Source organism: Ostrea edulis, chromosome 1, assembly GCF_947568905.1.
Source record: "Ostrea edulis chromosome 1, xbOstEdul1.1, whole genome shotgun sequence".
NCBI classification, from domain to species: domain Eukaryota; kingdom Metazoa; phylum Mollusca; class Bivalvia; order Ostreida; family Ostreidae; genus Ostrea; species Ostrea edulis.
The window spans coordinates 7,142,165-7,166,604 of NC_079164.1; the positions used below are offsets into that span (position 1 = coordinate 7,142,165).

Here is a 24,440-nt window from a genome sequence, read left to right on the forward strand (position 1 = left end):
CGGTTATTTTCCAATATTCAAATGTGGTCCCACCATTTATCCGAGATATATAGACTGAACAGAAAACATTTTGTACATTTAGGGTCATTTTACAATGTTGAAGTGATCCCACAAGAAATGATCTCTATTACACGGTTACTTTTTTTTTAAACAAGGGTCAAAATTTCACGCTTGGGAAGGTAGTTAATTAACGGCCTGTGTCTATTTCCAACGTTAAAATTGATCAAACATCCGTTAAAAATGATCCTTGGGGTCGTTCATCAACGGGGTAACTATTAATGTTACACCAGTCACTATTTAATGTTACACCGGTCACTATTTAATGTTACACTGGTCACTATTTAATGTTACACTGTACACTATTTAATGTTACACCGGGTCACTATTTCATGTTTACACCAGTCACTAATTAATGTTACACTGGTCACTGTTTAATATTACACCGGGTCACTAATTAATGTTACACCGGGTCACTAATTAATGTTACACCGGGTCACTATTTAATGTTACAGCGGTCACTATTTAATGTTACACCGGGTCAGTATTTAATGTTACACCGGGTCACTATTTAATGTTACACCGGTCACTATTTAATGTTACACCGGTCAATATTCAATGTTACACCAGGTCAATATTTAATGTTACACCAGGTCAATATTTAATGTTACACCGGGTCACTATTTAATGTTACACCGGGTCAGTATTTAATGTTACACCGGTCATTATTTAATGTTACACCGGGTCAGTATTTAATGTTACACCGGGTCACTATTTAATGTTACACGGGGTCACTATTTAATGTTACACCGGGTCATTATTTAATGTTACACCTGGTCACTATTTAATGTTACACGGGGTCAATATTTAATGTTACCCCGGGTCAGTATTTAATATTACACCGGGTCACTATTTAATGTTACACTGGTCACTATTTAATGTTACACTGGTCACTATTTAATGTTACCCCGGGTCAGTATTTAATGTTACACCGGGTTACTATTTACTGTTACACAGGGTCACTATTTAATGTTACACCGGTCACTATTTAATGTTACACTGGTCACTATTTAATGTTACACTGTACACTATTTAATGTTACACCGTACACTATTTAATGTTACACCGGGTCACTATTTAATGTTACACCAGTCACTATTTAATGTTACACCAGTCACTATTTAATGTTACAGCGGTCACTATTTAATGTTACACCGGGTCAGTATTTAATGTTACACCGGGTCACTATTTAATGTTACACCGGTCACTATTTAATGTTACACCGGTCACTATTTAATGTTACACCGGTCAATATTCAATGTTACACCAGGTCAATATTTAATGTTACACCAGGTCAATATTTAATGTTACACTGGTCATTATTTAATGTTACACCAGTCACTATTTAATGTTACACCAGTCATCTTTTAATGTTACAGCGGTCACTATTTAATGTTACACCGGGTCAGTATTTAATGTTACACCGGGTCACTATTTAATGTTACACCAGTCACTATTTAATGTTACACCGGTCATTATTTAATGTTACATCGGGTCACTATTTAATGTTACACCGGGTCACTAATTAATGTTACACAGGGTCACTTTTTAATGTTACACCGGGTCACTATTTAATGTTACACGGGGTCACTATTTAATGTTACATCGGGTCATTATTTAATGTTACACCGGGTCACTATTTAATGTTACACCGGTCATTATTTAATGTTACACCGGGTCACTATTTAATGTTACACGGGGTCACTATTTAATGTTACAACGGGTCATTATTTAATGTTACACCTGGTCACTATTTAATGTTACACGGGGTCAATATTTAATGTTACCCCGGGTCAGTATTTAATGTTACACCGGGTTACTATTTACTGTTACACAGGGTCACTATTTAATGTTACATCGGGTCACTATTTAATGTTACATCTGGTCACTATTTAATGTTACACCGGGTCACTATTTAATGTTACACGGGGTCACTATTTAATGTTACACCGGTCACTATTTAATGTTACACCGGCGTGAGGCATTGCAATTCATGCTGACGCAAAAAATATTTCTTGTATGTATACTCTAATTTCATTTCAATTGAAATTCCCAGCCGTTGAAATAGACGTATTTCTGTTATATTCATCAAGATTCATACAATCAGTGTTACAACTAAATCGATCGCAGTCATGAGGAAATTAATTTGTAAAGATATCAAAAACATAAACATTGGAAATGTAAATATTTGTCCTATCAGTAAAAAATGTCATCCGCATCTTAAGTTCCGTCTTAAATTTTGAGGTTATACATTAGGTCCATTAGATATATCGTAATTGTTTTTCAGTATGTCCAGGTGCGGGTTCAGGCGGGGGAGCCCCCCCCCCCCCCCTTAAGAGAGAGAGAGAGAGAGAGAGAGAGAGAGAGAGAGAGAGAGAGAGAGAGAGTTATCAAAAGAATTAAATTAAAATATGACTGAAACTGCTAATTGTTAGGGGCTTCACTCCCACCAGAACTCCGCCCTGGGCCCGTTGGGGATCTCGGCTGTGCCCAGACCCCTCGCCATCAAATACCCCTCCCCCCTAATGCAAAATCCTGAATCCGCGCCTGCTGTCGTCTAACGTATTACGATTAAATCATATCTAGGATCTATGGTGCAATGCAGTATAGCCGTCTTTCATATCATTTTGTTTAAAGTTTTGTTAAATTTTCATACAAAAGTTAAAAACAACAACAACAAACCCATATTTAAATACCAAGCAGCAACTCCAAAGTCCTTCTACACAAAACGTTTACTTGTATATTGCAGATTTCCCCCGGATAATCTGATTCTCTTTAGTCATATACTTTCCATCACTTAGTATTTTCATGAATTCGTTGATCTTACGGTCTCTCATACAGATGTATCATATATTTTTGTCCGCCAATAAAATAGGGGTTTCCGTACTCTTGACCCCTTTCTAGATCCGCCCTTGGAAATACAGTATGTCCCAGATCTAATTATAGAACTCACCATATGCTGTAGGTTGACGTCCAGGTGCAGATCAACATCAAGAGCACTCCGTGTGTGTATGGTGTGTGTAAGTGTGGATAGCTTGTATAGATCTTATGAACAAGTATACCCCCCCCCCCCCCTTATCAACAAATATACCCCTCTTTTAGAATGAAATTATTTTTATACAAAACCAATGATTTATCCAAAAGATGTTATTTCCCCACCGATCACCATTATAAGTCGTTCTGAATAATTAGTTTCTACCTTCTGCAAGCTTTTGAGATGACCACATGTGAGACACTAACTACACAAGATAACCTTTAACCCTACACAGTTCAAACTTTAAACACTGAAGAGTCACCTGTGGATGAATTCTACCGGATGCTGCATTTGATATACTTTTTCTTACTGAGTGAACAGGTTATATTTTTGCATAATCAATGTTAAAGCTTTTGATGTTTAAATGGTCTGTTTCAAAGACAAATTCAATGATGTAGACGTATAGGTCCTACATAACGGTACGCCACCATTCAGTTTTAGCTCACTCGAGTGAACATTCTTGATTATTTCTTGTCCGGCGTCCGTTTGTAAACTTTTAATATTTTCGACTTCTTTTACAGAACCAGAGGGCTAATTAAAGCCAAATTTGCTAAAATCATGTTTGGGTAAAGAGGATTCAATTTTGTTCAATGAAATGTCACGCTTATTTTGATGTGGAAATAATCAAGACTTAGTAAAAAAATTATGGTATCTTATAAAAATCTTCTCAAGAACCACTCAGCCAATTTCAAGTAAACTTCGCACGAATCATTCTTTGGGAAAAGAAATTCAAGTTTATTTTAATGAAAGACCATGCTTCACCTAAGGGGAGATACTCAAGAAAAGGAAATAAATAGGGTGAGGCCATTTAAAAATCGTCTGAAGAACCACTGAGCCAATTTCAATCAAACACGGCACAAATAATTCTAGGGGTAAAGAGATATCAAGTTTATTCAAATGAAGGGCGATGCTCCCACCAAAGGGGAGATAATCAAGAAAAGCCAACAATAGGGTTGGGTCAGAAAACTTGACATTTACAGAAAAGCTTCCTGACGTAGTGTATTCAAGTTTGTACAAATCATGGTCCCCGGGGGTAGGGTGGGGCCACAATAGAGGATACAAGTTTCATATGAGGATATACAGAGAAAACTCTTCTCCTCAAAAACAGGACCATGGATTGTAAGCATCTCCAGGTGGTGCAAGTTCAAGTTTCTTCAAATTGTAGTCCCCGGGGGGAGTGGGGCCACAGCTGTAGTCCCCGGGGGGAATGGGACCACAGTTGGGGACAAAAGTTTTACATCCCAATCTTTAGGGAAAATCATTGAAAATGTTCTTATGAATAACAGCAAGACCATAATTATTCGTAGTAATATGCAAGCATTCCCAAGTAGTTCAGATTCAAGTTTGTTTTAATCATGACCCCTTTGTCGTAGGGCACGGCGCCAATCGATCTACTGCTTGCGCACAACCACAAGTTGTGAAAGAAAAATCGCATGATCGACATCCGGTTGTGCAGTAGACTCTCCCCCTCCCGAATTCAATTGCGTTGGGGATAATTGACCCGTGCAAATTAAATTGGGCCTTAAATTGGGGGGAAAAGGCACAACCTAAGAATGTGATGCTCTGGTCAATTTAATATTCTACAATTTCCTTGTAAGCAATACACTGTGATGGCTTGTTTGAAGCTGGAATTTGTTTTGATGCGAGAGTTGGTGGTGAATTTTTACCAATGAAGTGTAACGTGTTTGGGTCCGTAAATTTGGATAGATCAAGACAATGATAGATAAATGATTGTTAGAAAAATGGCAATCAGCAATAATTACGAAAAATGATGTGAATAAGAACGAGTCAATATATACAGATAAGTCTTAGGATTATCTATCCCTAATATAAGAGCAAACAAATCTAATTAAGTATATGGTCTGTGTCCGGGCAGGTATGTATCCTCGGGACAGGTATGTATCCTATACAAGTACGGGTCTCGGATGTATCCCCAGATCTGTCCTATACACAGACAGAACTTAAGTACAATTATATCTAAATATAACAAACAGTTTTAATTCACTGTATAACACCCTAAAACCAGTATACTAGCCACCGTATACTAAAAATTACCAGGGTTGACTTTATTCTCGCCTTACCGCTTCTGCTGCAATCTTACTCCTTTGAGCTCTGACAGTGAACTGGCGAAATATCGCTCATCACCGCCTTATATACTGATGTGCACTCGAACTACCCTCGGACGTTTTCGTAATGCACAGCAATAAAGCCCGGTTTACGTAATAGCTAGATACATCCCGAGCCCGACTTTTCCGAGCCCGACCGTTAATCATCACAGAAGTATAACTTTTGAACAACAACAACAACAACAAAAAAAAAAAAAAAAAAACAAAAAAACCAGTCTCGAATCTTATTCGATATAAAAATTGCATATAAAATGTACGTAACACCACCCTTTGCTATCATGTCTTGTATAGTCGCATGTAGCTGCAATAATGTAGCCCTCTCTGATTTTTTTTTTTTAGGGAGAGGGCTATAACTCCTTAGGATCTCCGTAATGGTGCAAATGCGGAAGTGATTCACTCCCGCAACATTTGCGCTCATTCTAAACAATTCCTAACTTTCTTTTAGTAAATAAAATGATATTCTATGTTTCTTAGTCAATATATAAATTTACAACCTGCAACTTTAGATTTGTGAGGCTCTATTCTACCGTTTTCAACAATTTCGATAAAATCCAATTTCTCGATTCATATTTGTGCGCCATGTTTGATGTACTGAAGTTTCAACTTCCGTTTGTCAAGTCATTTGCATATGCCATATAAGGTAGTATTTACATCAATGGACAAGTATGGAGGCGAAAGCAGTTTCGTCGGTATTGAAAAGGTTTGAATTTAATATCAAGTTAAAAACCGAACAGCAGAGTGTAAATTCTTTCTGCAACAATATGATTTTCCTTTCTTTGTCGAAGTGGCTCGAGTAACTACATTTTCGCGCTCATTGTCAGTGTTTAGGTTTTTCATTAGATCCACCTACGAGATCTTGCGATTACAAGCATGGCGGAGCAGACGAAGAATTTTGCATGCTGTACATTATATTTAATGAAAAACACCTTTATTAGACATGCCCAAGCACAAAGTCGGTACTCCTTTTGGTGTAAACAACATTTGGGACTAATACACAGAGTTTATTATCGGTTATTCATAAAATTATTTTGCACCATTACGGAGATCCTATGGAATTGTAACCTTATCCCGAAAACGTCAGAATAATATGGATAGGGCTACATTATTGCAGCTAAGTCGCATGTGAACCGCAAACTCAAAGCTTCAAATGATTTCGCTTGTAGAGGTAGCCATGCTAGAAAGCAGTCGTTGGAGTTATATTGGACTGCCTCAGACTTAGGAGTATGAAGTTTGGACAGAGAGGTTTTTCTAAGTTCCCTTTCTACTTGTCAACAATTTCAGAAGACAATTTCACCCCGACTGCCCCAACACTTTGAAAAATGATTTTGAATCTTTAAAAAACGATCACTGAAGTAAATTGTTTTGAAACTGGCAGCCGGGTACCTGTAATTAAAGTAGGAAACGAAATCGAAACGAAACGAAATCTACCAAAAAACGAAACGAAACCCACCGAAATGAAACCTACCGAAACGAAAAGAAACAGATTGTATAACCGAACTCTTTTAATTATGATAATTAAAAATGGTGTCTCGGGCTCCTGTAAAAGTTACCACACATAAATAAAATTCGCCTTCCCTTTGATGTAGGCTTTCGTGTTGACTGATACAAAGTTTTAAAAGTTGGAAAGGGGGGAGTGAGTAGGCACAAAGTACATATACGAAGTTGATTAAATTATAAATGCCATGTGCAATTAGTTTCGGATCCATCAGAACGATGGGTTACAGTCTCACAGGTCAGAGGTCTGGGGAAACACACTAAACAAGGGGTGGGGTCGCCGGCGTTGGATCCGTCTTTGGGCATAAATACATGCTTAAGTATTTTTGCTGTAAAGACAAATCTATGTATACATGTGAATATTGTGTATTTGTAATCAAACGGTGGATTCTGAGTATGTTTTCTAGTTCTCTTTGTAATTTCTGCTTCCCTTGTTCAGAAGCCTTTTGATTTTACAAAATGCTGACCTCCTCCTGATATCATTGCATGATATATTTTCCGTTTTCCGTCCCGTTTTCAATTCCCCGTTTTAGCAACAGCCCAAACATATAAAGTTATCTTTAGACTTTCGGCATATCAATAATAATTTTTGATAATATATGTATACATATATATATCTTGCCGAATTGCATTCATATGATATGGTACACTATTTAATTTTTTTTTCCATTATTGAAAGTACTCGCACCTCAGCAGTTAGAGATTCAATAAGAAGTAAGTACTCGCACCTCAGCAGTTAGAGATTCAATAAGAAGTAAGTACTCGCACCTCAGCAGTTAGAGATTCAATAAGAAGTAAGTACTCGCACCTCAGCAGTTAGAGATTCAATAAGAAGTAAGTACTCGCACCTCAGTAGTTAGAGATTCAATAAGAAGTAAGTACTCGCACCTCAGCAGTTAGAGATTCAATAAGAAGTAAGTACCCGCACCTCAGCAGTTAGAGATTCAATAAGAAGAAAGTACTCGCACCTCAGCAGTTAGAGATTCAATAAGAAGTAAGTACTCGCACCTCAGGAGTTAGAGATTCAATAAGAAGTAAGTACTCGCACCTCAGGAGTTAGAGATTCAATAAGAAGTAAGTACTCGCACCTCAGGAGTTAGAGATTCAATAAGAAGTAAGTACTCGCACCTCAGGAGTTAGAGATTCAATAAGAAGTAAGTACTCGCACCTCAGGAGTTAGAGATTCAATAAGAAGTAAGTACTCGCACCTCAGGAGTTTGAGATAAGATGCTAGACGTTTTCCTGCTTTCATCTTTCTCAGACACCAGCTTCTTCAAACAATGTGTGATGCTAACCGATGGACCGCTTAAAAATGTATCAGTCAACCCGAAGGACCGCATCAACAGGGAAGAGAATTTCATTTATGTGTGGATACTTTCGCAGGGACTTGAGATATACCATTTTTTATTATCATGATTACACAGTTTGGCTCTACAATCTGTTTCGTTTCGGTATGTTTCGTTTCGTTTCGCATTTTACAGGTACCCGGCAGCCGCAATGTACAAATGAAGGGGCGGCCGCCACATAAATTCAGTTCTGTATATATCATACATTATATAGTGTAATATTTTTCAAAGTTGAAGGTAAACTCTTATTTTTCTTGTGTTCTGTTATATTCCACCAGAAAACAGTACCTTTTACGAAAAAAAAAATATTGATGTGAACTTTTTCGAAAAATTAGAAGAATACAAAAAAAAAGTATATCATTTGAGTGTTAGATATAATTTTTGTGATTTTAATGCCAGAACAGCTGGATATGATGACTACATTGAATTTGTTAAGTTTCCACTAAACAGACCCACCTTAAATATTTTCGAGAACTATGCTGAAGATTTGGTTCCAGCAAAACGCAAAAATACAGCCCAATGTATAAATACTTTTGGGAAACAATTATTAGAATTTTATAAATCTACAGTTGTTTAAATTGTTAATGGAAGAACAAGCGGTGACGAATGTGGTAAGATTACGTTTTACAGTAAAAGAGGTTTAGATTGATTAAGTGTTGACAGAAAACACTTGTCTTTCAAGCATTAGCAAATTTGTATCTGGAGTTTTCACGGGTTTTTTCTGACCACTCACCTGTGTCCTTGTGCATTCCATTGAAAAATTATGTCAATCAAAACGAACCTAACGTAGTAAACAATTTTCACGGTAGAGTAAATGCAAGGTCAATCAAAGGGAATAATGAAGTTGTGAATGAGCGTTTGAATTCTATCGTAACCGAGCTTTACAACACTTTAGATGTACAATTTGATACTATTGTAAATTCATGAGTCGACAATTTTTGTATTTTACCAAACAGCTGTGTTCTCCCTTTCTAATCCCGTGTGGATCCGGGCTAGAATAGATCCTCAGTACCCCCTTGCTTGTCGTAAGAGGCGACTAAATGGGGTGGTCTTTCCGACGAGACCGCAAAAACCGAGGTCCCGTGTCACAGCAGGTGTGACACGATAAAGATCACTCCCTGCTCATTGGCTATAAGTGCCGACCATAGGCCTAAATTTTGCAGTCCTTCAACGGCAGCGGTGACGTCTCCATATGAGTGAAATATTTTCGAGAGGGACTTAAACAATATTCAATTGATTAATCTACCTTTCTTTGAAGTACGGGAACCAAAATTTTATTAAGATTGTAGTCAAAAATCGCATAAAGTTTTATTAGAGTGTAACAGAAACATTTTTATGCCTCGGATGGGATTTGAACCCGGGTCTCTGGCACTCAAGTCCAGCACTCTTTTTTCTCTCTTTTATTTGTCCAGCACTCTACCAATCGAGCTAAAGGGTTAACCCACTAGCCAGAGCTAGTAGGAATGCCATATCACTCACACTACCACAAGAGTACAAACCGTGTAAGTAAGAAAGTAAATTTTATTTAAAGTCGGTACTACATGTACATATACAATCAACAAGTCAACACAAGCTCTATAGAGCTTTTTAACCGACTATATATCAAAAACAAAAGACACATAGCATGCATGTACATAAACATGTACACATATACACAGACATATCACAGATTAACAAAAGAATACAAAATTAAAGCATTTCATGCAAGAATATACAGATACGAAGGCATAAAATTTAGAGGAAGAAATAAAAACACTACAAGCAAGAGTGGGTGTATATAAAAACCAGCAGTAAAATTCAAACAAACACGCAATTTTTGTTGCAAATAAATGCAAAAAGCACAAACTATCTTGAATAGAAAGCTGGATAAATAGTAATAAGAATTTAATGAATATAATTTAAATATAATTAAAATCAATAATGGAAGTCAATAGATATAAATATTTGAAAATTCACACTGCAGGCAGAATTCACTAAGAATATAAACTAGAAAAAGAAAGATTTACTAAGCCATGCAAAACACCACTTAAAAAGCTGCATAGATAAAAAGAGCAGAAGCAACATATAAAGCTACGTACACTGGACCTAAGATCTGCATGATTTACACTTACATGTGGGGCCAGAACTTTTCAAGGTAAGATACCTAACTGGTTCACTGAAAACTGTAGACGTCTGTACATTGATTATAAGGATAGATTAAACATTCAATGCAAATAAAGCAATAGAAAATTTCTCACTAACGCCAAAACAATATACAAAAAGTTTGAAAATAAACTCACACGCGAGTATAACGCCACGAGGGTGACATGTTAAGGATGTATGCTACACCAGAGAAAGTTGATGTAGATGAAAAGTGGAGGATATGTACAACAATATTTTGAAGTTGAAAAGTTTCAAATTTACTTTATTTTGTCAAAAAATACAGTTTTAGTAGAAGGTAATCTAAAAAAAAATTTAAAACCCCGGACTTGAGCCTGCGACCTTCAGTTCAGCAGTCGGTTTTCTAACCTACTGAGCTGCTCGGCTAGACATTTAAATGGAAAAGGAAAAGTCAAATATTGCTGATATCAATTTTTTCCTCCATGTTTTTAAAGGAAGTCAGCCATTATGACGATGTAGAGTACTACCTAAACTTTTTTTGCGAAAATATAATCAAAGCATTTTAAAAAAATATTTAAAACTTATAAATCCAATCATGTAAGATTTGATTTAAGCTTAGATGACTTTTCGACGCATTTCAAAAACCTAGGTTTTAATACTGCCTAAAACATTTACGATGATTGTCCGGTGACAGATGTAGTGTCTGACGAACTGGACTTCGATTTTGGTACAGAGGAAATGCGCACTGCGATTGAGACATTTAAAAAGACTGACACAAGCTGTGGCGGAGACTGCATCGTCAAGGAAGTATTTATAAAATGTCACGACATTTTAATGCCATATTTGCACAACCTTTTTAAAAATATTTTTAATTCTGGCTTTTATCCCGAATCATGTTCAACATGTCTTATTACCCCAATTTTTCAAAAGGGGAATACAATTGATACTAATGATTATCGTGGTAAATCTATAGTACATGTAAGTTGCTGAATTGGTAAATTATTTACAAGCATACTGAACAATAGAATATTAATATGGGAACGAACCTACAATATTTTGTCTGACGCGCAATTCGGTTTCCCTAAGGGTGTATCAACAATAGATTCATCCCAGGTATGCTTTTACTTGTGGATTTTGAAAAAGCATTTGACTCTATATCGTGGAAATTTATGTACGAAACCTTAAAATTTTTTAATTTCGGTCATGATCTTATCAAATGGGTATCAGTGTTATACAATAAGGCCAAATTATGTGTTATTCAAAATGGTGTTTTTTCAAACTTTTTTGAAATTGGCAGGGGTTGTCGTCAAGGTGATCCAATATCTCCTTATTTATTCAACCTTTGTGTCGAAATTTTAGGCCATATGATACGACAAAACAAAAACATCAGGGGCATTAAAATAAATAAAGAAAGAATTTGTTTAATACAATATGCAGATGACACAGTTTTATTTTTGGATGGATCAGAAAAAAGTCTAAAAAGTGCTCTTGATCTCCTTTTTCAATTTTCAAAATTTTCAGGTTTAAAACCCAATATTTCCAAAACCAAATCAATTTGGATTGGTTCTAAGATTAATACTAAAGATACTTTTTGTAGTGATACTGGATTACAATGGACAACAGAACCATTCACAGTTTTAGGCATTACATATACTGTAAACCTTAAGAACATGGAAAAGCTTAATTTTGATAACAGGCTTACAGCCATCCAGAAAGAAATAATCCAATGGTCAAAAAGAAATATTTCTCCCATAGGAAAAATTACAGTGGTGAAAAGTTTGTTTCTATCAAAATTTACGCACTTGTTCATTTCGCTTCCCAAACCAAGTTTACAGTGGATAAAGCAACTTGTAAAAGCTTTTTATAAATTTATATGGGGGAACAAAATGGAGAAAATTTCTAGAAAAACACTAGAATTAGATTTTGAAAATGGTGGGTGTAGAATGACCAATATAGAAACATTTATCAAGTCTCTCAAACTAACTTGGTTTAGGAGACTTTTTACAACTAATTCTACATGTAGCTGGATAAGCTTATTTTCTGAAATTACTGGTTGTAACATTACAAAATTGTGTCATTTTGGACCTGTTTACTGTAAACAAAAAGCAAATTCCACTGGAAACTCTTTTTGGAAAGAAACTTTATTTTACTTCACAGAATTTTTAGAAAGTTTTGAAATGAATGATTTTCACATTTTTTTGGAACCCCTGTGGTATAATGATAAAATAAAGATTCAAAATAAATTCATATTTTGCAAGCAATTATATGACAAGGGGTTTCATATAATATCTGATTTATTAGATAAGCATGGTAACTTTATCAGCTACCAGAGTATCACAAATGATTACTCAATTCAGATTCCATTTACTACATATGAGGGATTAAAACAAGCTATTATGCACTCATGGCCTAATATCAAACTACTTATACATGATACAACTTTTCAACCATATCAACCTGAATTCATTAAAATTCTATGCAAATACAAAAAAGGTTCTAGGAATATTTATGACTATTTAATATCAAAATCACAGCATCGACCTATTTGTGAAAACAAATGGGATAATGATTTAAATTTGCAATTAGATTTAAATTGGAAACATGTATATACAAACATCAAATCTGTAACAAAAGATTCAGGACTGATATGGTTCAACTATAGAATCATTCATAGAATATTGGGTACTAACAAACTCCTACATATATCAAAAATTAAAAACTCTCCACTTTGTTCAATATGTGCACTAGAACCAGAAACAATTAAGCATATCTTTTTTTATTGTCCCTCTGTCTCTACATTATGGACAAAATTATCAGATTGGATTTTTCAAAAATCTGGTAAAAGAATGGGATTTAGTGTACAAACTGTCATTTTTGGTTTTCCAGAAAAAGAACACATGGTTTTAAACTTTATAATCCTCTTAGTAAAGAGATACATATTCCAATATTCAAGAAAGAATGTCAATATTGTTTTTGATGATGTTTTGAAATGTTTATATGATTACTACATTTTGGAAGAAAAACTTACAGAACAAATATTTTACAAAAAGAAATGGTCTAAATGGAAATGTCTTTTCAATTAATGATAACAGCATTTCTTCTTCTTTTTTTGAACAATAAGTACTAGAATATACATGTAATTGTCTATATCGCTTTCTTTAATCTGTATGAGAGTGTGAGTAAAAGGTGTATATGTATTTGTTGAAAATGATAAAAACAATAAAAAAAAACAACAAAAAAAAAAACAAAAAAAAAACAATAGATTCTATATTCGTGTTGCGATGACTTGTGAATAAGTATCTTGCTGAAAAGTAAAGGATATATTGTTGCTTGATTGATTTTCAAAAAGCTTTCAACTCTGTTGATGGAATAAAATTATGGTATAAATTATTTAAAACTGGTATACAATGTAAAATGTTGAAAATTATTAACCTCCTCTATGATAATGTTAAAAGTTGTGTAAAATACAAAGGCTTTCTCGGTGGTTGTTTTTTAAAATGAAGTCGGTCTTATTCAGGGGGAAATATTATCTCCATTACTTTTTACATTATATGTGAATGGTTTTAAGGTTCGTTTTATATCAAACAATTGTCTTAGTGTTGATCTACAGATGTTAAATATATGTGTGCTTTTGTACGCTGATCATATATGGTGATTTTTGCTAAATCCCCAGAAGGTTTACAAAAATCGTTAGAATGGAGCTTGTCAGTCAATGGAAACGGTGGCAAATTATATCACAATGAATCTTGGACATACAATAATGTAGACTTCGAAATCGTTAACGAATTTAAATTTCTAGACATTTTGCTTAATTATAATGGTAAGCTTTCAAATATTCAAAATCATGCAGCGGAACAAGGTAGAAAAGCACTGCTTGCCATTTCTAGCGGATTTAAGAAACATGAGTTTAATGTAGAGACTCCATGCACTGCTTGCCATTTCTAGCGGATTTAAGAAACATGAGTTTAATGTAGAGACTCCATGTTCTGTTTTTGATACAGACATGTATGATTGTTGTGTTTTCCTTTGTGGATATGAATTGTGGGGTTTTACAGATATTCCGATTTTTTTTTACCCCTTGCTTGTCACAAGAGGAGACTAAATGTGTTGTCCTTCGGATGAGAGCGCAAATACCGAGGTCCCGTGTCACAGCAGGTGTGGCACGATAAAGACCCCTCCCTGCTCAAAGGTCGTAAGCGCCGAGCATAGGCCTAAATGCAGCCCATCACCGGCAATGATGACGTCTCCATATGAGTGAAATATTCTCGAATGGGATGTTAAACAATATATATACAAACAGATGTGCCGATGCAGAAAGAAAAAGTAAATTAATTTTTTTGTAAATATGTCCTTGGTGTTGGTGGGTTAACCTCTGACAACATGGTTTATTTTGAACTTGGGCGTTTGCCTCTGGTAGCTACAATGGAATGGAACTTAACATTTTCAAATATTGCTTCTTAAGAACAATAGAAAAGTGTATTCTCAAGCCTGATTACGACAATTCAGTGGTACGAAATGACAAATGGATTTTAAATATTAAAAATCAATTGTCATCACTTGGTTTAAACTATACTAGCGGAAAAAAGAAACTGTGCATTACTTAATATATGGGAAAAAAAATGATAAAAAATAACAATGAACAAATTTTATTTTTTGCAATACTGTTAACAAATGTATTCGTTACAACATTTCATAATCCATTAATAACGTCATTTTCAGCACACTTGAAAGACACTGGTATTCGAACTGAATTAACAAAGTTAATAACGCGTGTGAGCTCCTTTGCATTTACGCATGCTTGACAACGGCGTCTCATTGATGCCACTAAAGTGTTTAGAAATGCTCGAGGGATGTTGTTCCAGATGTTGGTTAAAGACTGGCCTAAATCAGCCAATGTCGCTGGTTGATTTGGTAAACGGCGTAGACGTCGTTTCATTTCATCCAAGACGTGCTCGATCGGCGATAAATGGGGGGGGGGGGGAAACAGTTGGCCAAGGCAAGACATAGACATTATGTTGAACAAAAAAGTCCCCGACTACACGTGCAACATGTGGCATTGCGTTGTCTTGCTGCAGAGTGATGTGATTTTGCTGTCTCTGTATGAAGGGTATCACATGGCGCTGAATAAGTTCGTCTCGATAGTGTACGCCGGTGAGATTTTCATTGACAATTGTAGAGGGGTCCTTCTACGTGCTGTTATTCCACCCCACACCATAACGTTACCTCCACCAAATTGTCGACGTTGCACAACACAAGCGTTCTGGTACCGCTCCCCAACGCGACGATACACTCTACAACGGCCGTCACTGCTATCCAAATGAAATCTGGATTCATCAGTGAACAGGATATTGGCCCAGTCCTGTATTCTGAATCGCAGATGTCGTCTGCACCACGCTAGTCTAGCGATACGATGGCGTTGAAGGAGTATTGGTCACATCGTTGGACGTCTTGGTCTGATGTTGTGCTCTCGCAGACGATTATGCACAGTTCTTGGACTGATTGGTCGAAGTCCAGGAATGCTACGAGCAGTCAAAGTTGCTGTCTGGAAACGATTTGTCAGGTGCACAAGTTTAATGTGGTTGTCCTGTCGACGTGACGTCACACAAGGACGCCCAGAACGTGGTCTATCCCGAGTGTTACCAGATTGTTGGAAACGTCTCCATAATTACTGGATGGTGTTCCGATATTTTGTGCCATTCCAGCTTGAAGCACTCCAACAGCACGATTCCGTTGGTTTTCTCTGAGTCTTGGCATGACAGAAGGGTAAATTTTGTCAAAACTAGAGTGCTTTCCTTAACGAATAGTGTCCAAACAAACCTTTTACACTTCTTACTCCAAACAGTATTAGCCAGTAAAACTCATGCTTAATAACACTTTATTAAACAACATGTGTTCACTAACCATGAAAAAGTCCGTGCGTCTGAGTCGGGTACTATAGGGTTATTGAACTTATATTGGTGAATATTGGCACGAGTTGGCCGTGAAAATGCACGAGCTTGCGAGTGCATTTTCACGGCCAACGAGTGCCAATATTCACATATATAAGTTCAATAACCCTTTTATTATATAGCTAAAGTATTTAGTTGTTAAATTATACCCCTTTTCACTCAAACTACTCCAAAATAGACGAGAATTCACCAATATTGGCATCTAAGGTGAAGGTGTGCAATAACAGCATGCATTTCTTAACTGTTCAATATTTAACCCGTCATTAATGCATGAAGCAAACTGATTTTGTAAATGGGGACATGCTAATTTATGTACAGTAAAACATTTTGCTTAAGTAAATATCAAATACCGGCTCTTTCAGATTCGGAGGACCGTCGTCTGCCATTTTGGCTTGTTTACGTCGTTACGGTAGCGTCAATATTGAACGCTCATATTCGGAATGTTTCGGGCGCATACAATTTACGCAATGCAAAGTTAGCGTTCAATAAAGTCTCAGGGTATTGAACGCTAACATTCTCTAGATTTTACGCAGATTTTATAATAGACTATTGATTAGCTATATAATAATATCCGATATTGTTAAAAAACATCACCTTTATCGATTGTTTAGATTTTATAAATATAAACAATAAATATAGAAAAATTATACTAAATTTTATAATGCACTGTTTCTTTTTCCCGCTAGTATATATATGGTCAGAAAATCACGTAGACTTTAATTTTTTTCTGTCAATATATCCTCTATTTTAATGATATTTAGGTAAATCAGATACGCAACACTTCCCCTTTAAAGTTTTAAATGAAAATACACATGTCAGACTAACTCTAATATCAGGTGCCTAGCATCGCATGCGAAATCCAATCAATTGAATATGTACTACTACGGTACTAACGCGTGCGCGGCAGATTTTTGCTTATGTGGTCGAATTTCCCGCATGTGAATTATGAATAGGCCCGAGGCGACAGGTAGGACAACACATCACGCATTATAGGGAGACTCGTCTCGCGCTGTCCACTCTGATGATAAGGTAACATGTTTTGTCCATTCGACATTTTACAATATGGAATTGCTAAAGAGACTTTTGTTCTTTTTGTAGTTACTTTAATTGTTTTTTGTTAATTCTGGTCTGTTAATGAACTAAGGATTCAATAATTGATATGTTAGAACGGTGTATTAGTCCGTCTGCAATCTTGATTACACGGAGCGATTCTTTTGATGTGCGATGAACAGTAAACATGGTCAATTCTTAAATTGGGTTACAGATCAATAGCTTGTTTTAATAATTTCAGGACTCGATAAATACCACTTTGAATAATTTCCATTTAAATTCTTCTGTTCACTAAACAAATATTAATTACAGAGTTTTCTCCTGTTTTAGAAAACGAATGTAAGAGAATATTTGTTTTAACACTTCCATAAAGAAAACATGAAATACATACCACGATATGGGTAGCTGACAGCAAAGGAAAACTATGCTGGGGGTGGGGGGTGTTGACGGATTGAGAGGGGGGGGGGTTGTTACCTCCGAAATATACATGCAATTATGAGAGTTTCAAAATACCTTTTTTTGGAAAATAATGATTATGAAGACATCTTTTTATTAAATGTTCTATCAATTGAAGGTCAGCTGAACCAAACAGGGGAGGGATGTAAAGCTTCTCCTTATACACATTTAACCACGGGTCTAATCCCGCAGCTAACGACTGAACCCCTCAGGTAACGGCTAAACTCCCCGATTAATAGCTGAACTCCTCAGCTAACGACTGAACCCCTCAGGTAACGGCTAAACTCCCCGATTAATAGCTGAACTCCTCAGCTAGCGACTGAACCTCTGATTTAATAGCTGAACTATGCTGATATACCAAATTCCACTCATTTATCGAAATGTTCAAGGGTAAAAAAAAAAAAACATAAACAAAAAACAATATACATTCTGTACTGATGATTGAAACACTGTTGGTCCTGTTTATCCTATCCGTTGTAACCCTTTTTATGACAATACATTGTTTTAATCTTATATTCTACACCTGTAGGAGACAAAGATCTCAGATCGAATTCACACATTTCTTTGGCTTCCAAACATCCAGAGATGCTGTAAATTGCGGAACGTTAAGGATGACCTGAAGTTAGCGAACCTTTCCTTCACCTTGTATGCACCGGTGATACAACTGCTGGACAGGGAATTCTGGGTAACGGTATGTAGGATGTGAAACCGAATTGTCAATTATTGGAATTCCTTAAAATCTAGAGTAAAGTCGTAGTAGAACAAACTACGATGAAAATGGGATTCTTCATATATTCATTCATTTCTTTTAATGAAGGAATATTCATGCAATTGTCGTAAGATGCAATCATGGAGTGAATTATTAGCATATTGATTGTGCTATGGCTGAGTACAACCCGCCCCAGGTTACCTGTACAGATCATGTCGGACACGCCGTACCGCTTGTCATCGACACAAATCTCAGAGGTCTTTAAGTAACAATTCGAAAATTAATTAGAAAATATAATTTTCTGAATTTGAAATAGTAAATACCGGTAGTACTGTCTCCTTACGAGGGATGTCACGATCTAGTACTGCACTGTACGTTTAACGTAAAACCACTTGATGCATGTTAAGGACTAATTTGATGTGGAAATTCATGCAAACTCTTCTAGAATTGAAATATATTAATTCATTATTGGGGGGGGGGGGGGGGGGGGGGGGGGAGAGAGACTATCATAATGTTTACGACCAGTTTGCGCCATTTCCAGTTATTTCATTTAAGAAATTATGTATGTTACCTTTGTATCTTGAAAAAAAAAAGGTTTAGGGAAAGATAGAATCAACTTTTTACAATAAGAAATCAATTGATATACATGTAGTTCAAGCTAATATAAGCTATACTTGTAGTCTCGAAGTTTTTATAAAGTTATAACTACTAGTAATCAACTATTGTGTCGCAACTTTTGACATATCAAATATTTTATTACAATATCACAACATCCAGGTTGTGTTGGTATGGGCATAATTAGACCCCCTAAATTGACAAAGTTTACTCATTCTTGATGAAATTTGCATGTATGATGTCTCCGTTGCAAATAGAGAAATGCAGATGATTCTAAGATATGACGTCATGATCGTGATATTTGTACTGTGAATTAGAATGTCGTTTTGAGTAATTTTAAGCGAGAATTTAATTTTGACCTTATCAGCAAGAGTTTGAGATCACTAAAATTGAATATCTCTAACAATTCATTCTGCATCGAACGTAACAGTTGTTTTTTCTTGGAAGTCCCTAACATTAGCTCTTGTTAAATACATATACCATTTTTGTAGGAAAATCGCTAAAGTTTGCTAAAAACTTCCATTTATAGGACACTACATTGTAATATTAGTACCCAGCTAAAATGAATGCTTAATCTTTGCCGTCAAATTACAAGATATGATGTGAAACTGCAATTGAGTACACGCATTATCATGCCTTTAGATATTGAACGTGAAAGAAAAAACCAAATTCAAAACAAAAACAAAAATATAGTATTATTTTATCAAAATTCAGTAAACCTTCTATAACATTCAGTAAACCTTCTATAACATTCAGTAAACCTTCTATAAAATTCAGTAAACCTTCTATAACATTCAGTAAACCTTCTCTATACTTAGTAAACCTTCTCTATACTTCAGTAAACCTTCTCTATACTTCAGTAAACCTTCTCTATACTGCAGTAAACCTTCTCTATACTGCAGTAAACCTTCTCTATACTGCAGTAAACCTTCTCTATACTTCAGTAAACCTTCTCTACACTGCACTGCAGTAAACCTTCTCTATACTTCAGTAAACCTTCTATAAAATTCAGTAAACCTTCTATAACATTCAGTAAACCTTCTCTATACTTAGTAAACCTTCTCTATACTTCAGTAAACCTTCTCTATACTGCAGTAAACCTTCTCTATAATTCAGTAAACCTTCTCTATACTTCAGTAAACCTTCTATAACATTCAGTAAACCTTCTCTATACTTAGTAAACCTTCTCTATACTTCAGTAAACCTTCTCTATACTGCAGTAAACCTTCTCTATACTGCAGTAAACCTTCTCTATACTGCAGTAAACCTTCTCTATACTGCAGTAAACCTTCTCTATACTGCAGTAAACCTTCTCTATAATGCAGTAAACCTTCTCTATACTTCAGTAAACCTTCTCTATACTTCAGTAAACCTTCTATAACATTCAGTAAACCTTGTATAACATTCAGTAAACCTTCTCTATACTTAGTAAACCTTCTCTATACTTCAGTAAACCTTCTCTATACTGCAGTAAACCTTCTCTATAATTCAGTAAACCTTCTCTATACTTCAGTAAACCTTCTATAACATTCAGTAAACCTTCTCTATACTTAGTAAACCTTCTCTATACTGCAGTAAACCTTCTCTATACTGCAGTAAACCTTCTCTATACTGCAGTAAACCTTCTCTATACTGCAGTAAACCTTCTCTATACTGCAGTAAACCTTCTCTATACTTCAGTAAACCTTCTCTATACTGCAGTAAACCTTCTCTATACTGCAGTAAACCTTCTATAACATTACGTGTTCATGTACATCCCTCTCTTCTAACATACACAATCACTGATACCAAAAAAGGAGAATTAAATTGTTAATTAAAATGTCACCGTTCGTTAAAGAAGCACAGTCGATGTTGCATTGATAGTCCAATTCTATGCTGAAGATGTGTTAGACTTTTTATAGTCAAGATTCTGTAAGCTATAATTATCACGTAAATAAAATTTCGTTGGATCTAAACAATGCCCATGGTCATGGATCCCATCTCTTTACACTGTACGAAGTTAATTTGAAGTAGAGATACTGTCAATCAGTTGTGAACGCCGTGCACTTTGAATTTGGAAATCGATCTGAACAGTTTTAATTTGTTTATTGAATATAATTAAACTATTCAATCATTAGATCAATCAATAAATACTCACTCATTCACTGATCCGCGTCAAACCTAGGTAGTGACTGTTCCACTGCCAAACGCCCGGCATTAGAAATGAAATACATGGTTCTGTCGGACATAACCTTAGATACGGATGTTTCGTGTCACGGTAGGCGTTGTCATGGTAAATAACCTTCATTGATGACGGCCCTGATAGAACTGTTTTGATACAATTTTCTGACACTTCACCTATAGCTGGTGACGTCATCACCTACAGCTGGTGACTTCTCTACAGGAGTGAAAATCTCGAACGGGGCGTTAAAAAAACATACAAAAGAGATGGATATTCAATCGCCTTGTAAGAATGTTCTTTACAGTTATAAAAAGTGGTCATGTCCTAACTTGATATCATTTTCCTTTGTTTCAGAGCAATATGTCAAAGACAACTCTTCAATTCTTGGTTTGCGGCATAGTGCTTCTGTTTTTGATCGCGATGCTTTATTCACCGAGTCAACATCAACCTGACAGAGTAGTCAATCAGGCTTCGACGGACCTGAATCAAGCAGAACAAATAGCTAGCACGGAAGTGACGTTATGGTCACATGATCTGAATTCTTGGAAACAGAATACAACATTGTGTCATCATCCTAGTGTAGACCGGTCCTCAGTTCTAAATACCCCCACCGGACCAGTGGGAATATCTGTGTATGATCCAAAGAAGGACATATGGGTTTCACAGAAAATTATTCGAACAGGAGATTTTGACGGAAACAAGAGACAATTAGTGTACGAGTTATTAATAAATGATGACCCGGATGTGAACTTCATTGACGTTGGATGTAACATTGGAGTGTACTCCTTGACAATGGCGAAGATGGGAAGAAAGGTTCTGTGTATTGATGCTTTATATCTAAATGTGGAGCACGTATGTGCCTCGATAGTACAGAACCATTTCCAAACGTCTATCACTATTGTAATGAATGCGTTGTCAAACAATCGAAAGCATGTAGATTTAGGAGTGGACAATAAAAACTATGGCGGTACCTTTGTTGACGAGGATGCTGATTTTGTGAAGAGTGTAAAAGGAAGGACGGCCAATGGAGGGCATTATACAAGTATTTCCTCAATTGTTATGGACGATTTATTACTGTTACCAAATATTAATCTGTTTAGAAAATCTTTTATTAAAATGGATATAGAAGGATTTGAATGGAAGGCTTTGGAGAAGGCGTCCGCATTTTTCAAAACGATCAACATTCGGGGCGTCCTCATGGAGTGGATATTCCACCGCGGCAAGGAATCAGGAGAAAGAATTACAGAGTTCATGATTCGTCACAATTTATATCCCCATGCACAGGTGTCTCCAACATATTATCGACCGCTAGATGTCTCTCTAAAAGGAAAGTGGCATTTCATGGACATACTGTGGTTAAAGCGATGAGAATGTCTGAAGATGTATTTACACATTTCTCAGAGATGAAACATCTATGAACTGAAAAAATATTATGTCATTCACAAAAATTACAAAGTGGCCGGGTTATAAGAGTTGTGCACTAAAGTTAGTAATTGTCCTGTGATGCTGCATGGATTGTGTAACCTGTTGCTTCGTGAAATACCGATCATGACTAAAGATTCGATATGTTTTTGATTAAAGTAACAAACTTTACTACACTACGTCATGCTCATAATTCAGTTATAAGGTTCAGCGTAAGTCAAATTGGTTTCTTCAAATCCAATTCCCAACATTTGCCAGTCAGTGGTCCTTTTCCACAATAAAACTTTGCGATTCAGGTGGAAAACTGAAAAACTGCAATTTCTGTACAAAAATTCGCTTATACATTTCTGAATGAAAAAAAAAACTACTTATACATGTATACTCATTACTCTGGGCATAGATGTACCTGTTATTCTACAAGAACAAAAAGCTTTTGGCCGTCAGCTTAATATTTAGATGTATCGACTACGTTTTATCTATTAACAATATCTATTTTCATTTATCTATCGATTCGATATATCCCAGTGAACTCGAATAAAGAGACTCCACATAGTCTTCTATATCTGCTTCATATTTGTATATTTTTATTGGATATAGATGTCAGCTGCAAACTAACAGCACAGCTTTATGACAAATGAGGGGACTTCTCATATTTGTTTACCAATACGCCATTGTCACCTACATAATGTTTTTAGTGTCTCTCCAATGATTCGATACGTGAGAGCATGTTCTGCTTATGATAAGTTTTTAAATCGATGAAGACTACTGGCGAATAAATGTGTGTTTCAGGAGTTCCAACAGTCTCGTTTAAAGTCAACATTTCGCAAATCATATCGTCGCTATATTGATCTAAGGAATGCTTGTTACTTCTAGGCATCTGATCTCATCTTTAGTGTGTTCAGGGGTTCGTGTTTGCCCTTCTCGTAATTTTGTGTTCTCAATAAGATTTATGAGATTAATCATTCTTGTATTTGTCCATATTTACAGAAGGATTTATAACATAAATTGTGTCTTCATATGTTCTTGTTCTTCATCTTCTTTCAACTACAGTCCAGCTGGACATGTCATTGCTGGTGATGTTGATATAGTTGAAAATGAGGTCCTCAAATCACCTATTCTTAAAGGTCCTAAATACAGAGAACCTCGGTCTTTTAATTGGCGACAGAACTTCATCTCTATTATGAGTTCTGTCGAAGATTATGCCAGACGATGGGCTAAATATGAAAAAGAAGAACTTGATACATTGTCAGAATGGGTTAAAAGCATAAGAGGGATATTAAAATCCCGCATTAGACACATGAAAACAAAAGTACGTACCATCTATCCTTCTGTGTTTAGTAAACCAGAAGTGATAAAAGAATTAGATAGGTTACATGAGGAATATGTTTTGGTTCCAGCTGACAAAGCTAGTAACAACATTGTCCTTGTTTGTAAGGCTCATTATTACAACTGTATTTTAAACGAACTTATGGTATTCATACTTATACTCCAACTGCCCTTTCAAAAGACGAAATTCTTCAAAACCATGCTTCAGTTTTAGACACATTTAATATTCTAGTCAATGGGTCGAGTGAATATGAGTTACCGTACCTATACTGGATTCCTAAACTACATAAAAACCCTTACAAACAAAGATACATTGCTGGATCCAGTAAGTGCTCTACCAAGCCCCTATCTTTGCTCCTCACGAAAATGTTAACAGCTGTGAAGGAGAAACTTCAAACTTACTGTGCGACTACATATGCCAGAAGTGGTGTTAATCAAATGTGGATTCTAAAAAATTCTAAAGAACTTTTAGTAAACTTGAAATCACAGAATTTTCCCCAAATCAATAGCATTAAAACCTATGCTTTTCAACACTATACACGACCATTCCTCACGATAAATAAAGACTAGACTTTTTGACATCATAGACAGTTGCT

General features: G+C 35.8%; 1 protein-coding gene across 2 annotated transcripts; it reads left to right on the forward strand.

Annotated features, from left to right (window-relative positions):
• Positions 1 to 17,618: 17,618 nt before the first annotated feature.
• LOC125664267 (uncharacterized) lies at positions 17,619 to 23,530 on the forward strand. 2 transcript variants are annotated; one of them, XM_048896954.2, is made up of 3 exons: positions 17,619 to 17,823; positions 18,141 to 18,302; positions 21,451 to 23,530. In XM_048896954.2, the coding sequence occupies exon 3, from the start codon at positions 21,457 to 21,459 to the stop codon at positions 22,462 to 22,464; it is 1,008 nt and encodes a 335-aa protein (XP_048752911.2). In that variant the 5' UTR covers positions 17,619 to 17,823; positions 18,141 to 18,302; positions 21,451 to 21,456; the 3' UTR covers positions 22,465 to 23,530. The 2 variants fall into 2 exon arrangements, with proteins under 2 accessions (XP_048752911.2, XP_056008523.1); XM_056152548.1 differs by lacking the exon at positions 17,619 to 17,823 and having other exon boundaries at positions 18,110 to 18,302.
• Positions 23,531 to 24,440: the final 910 nt, after the last annotated feature.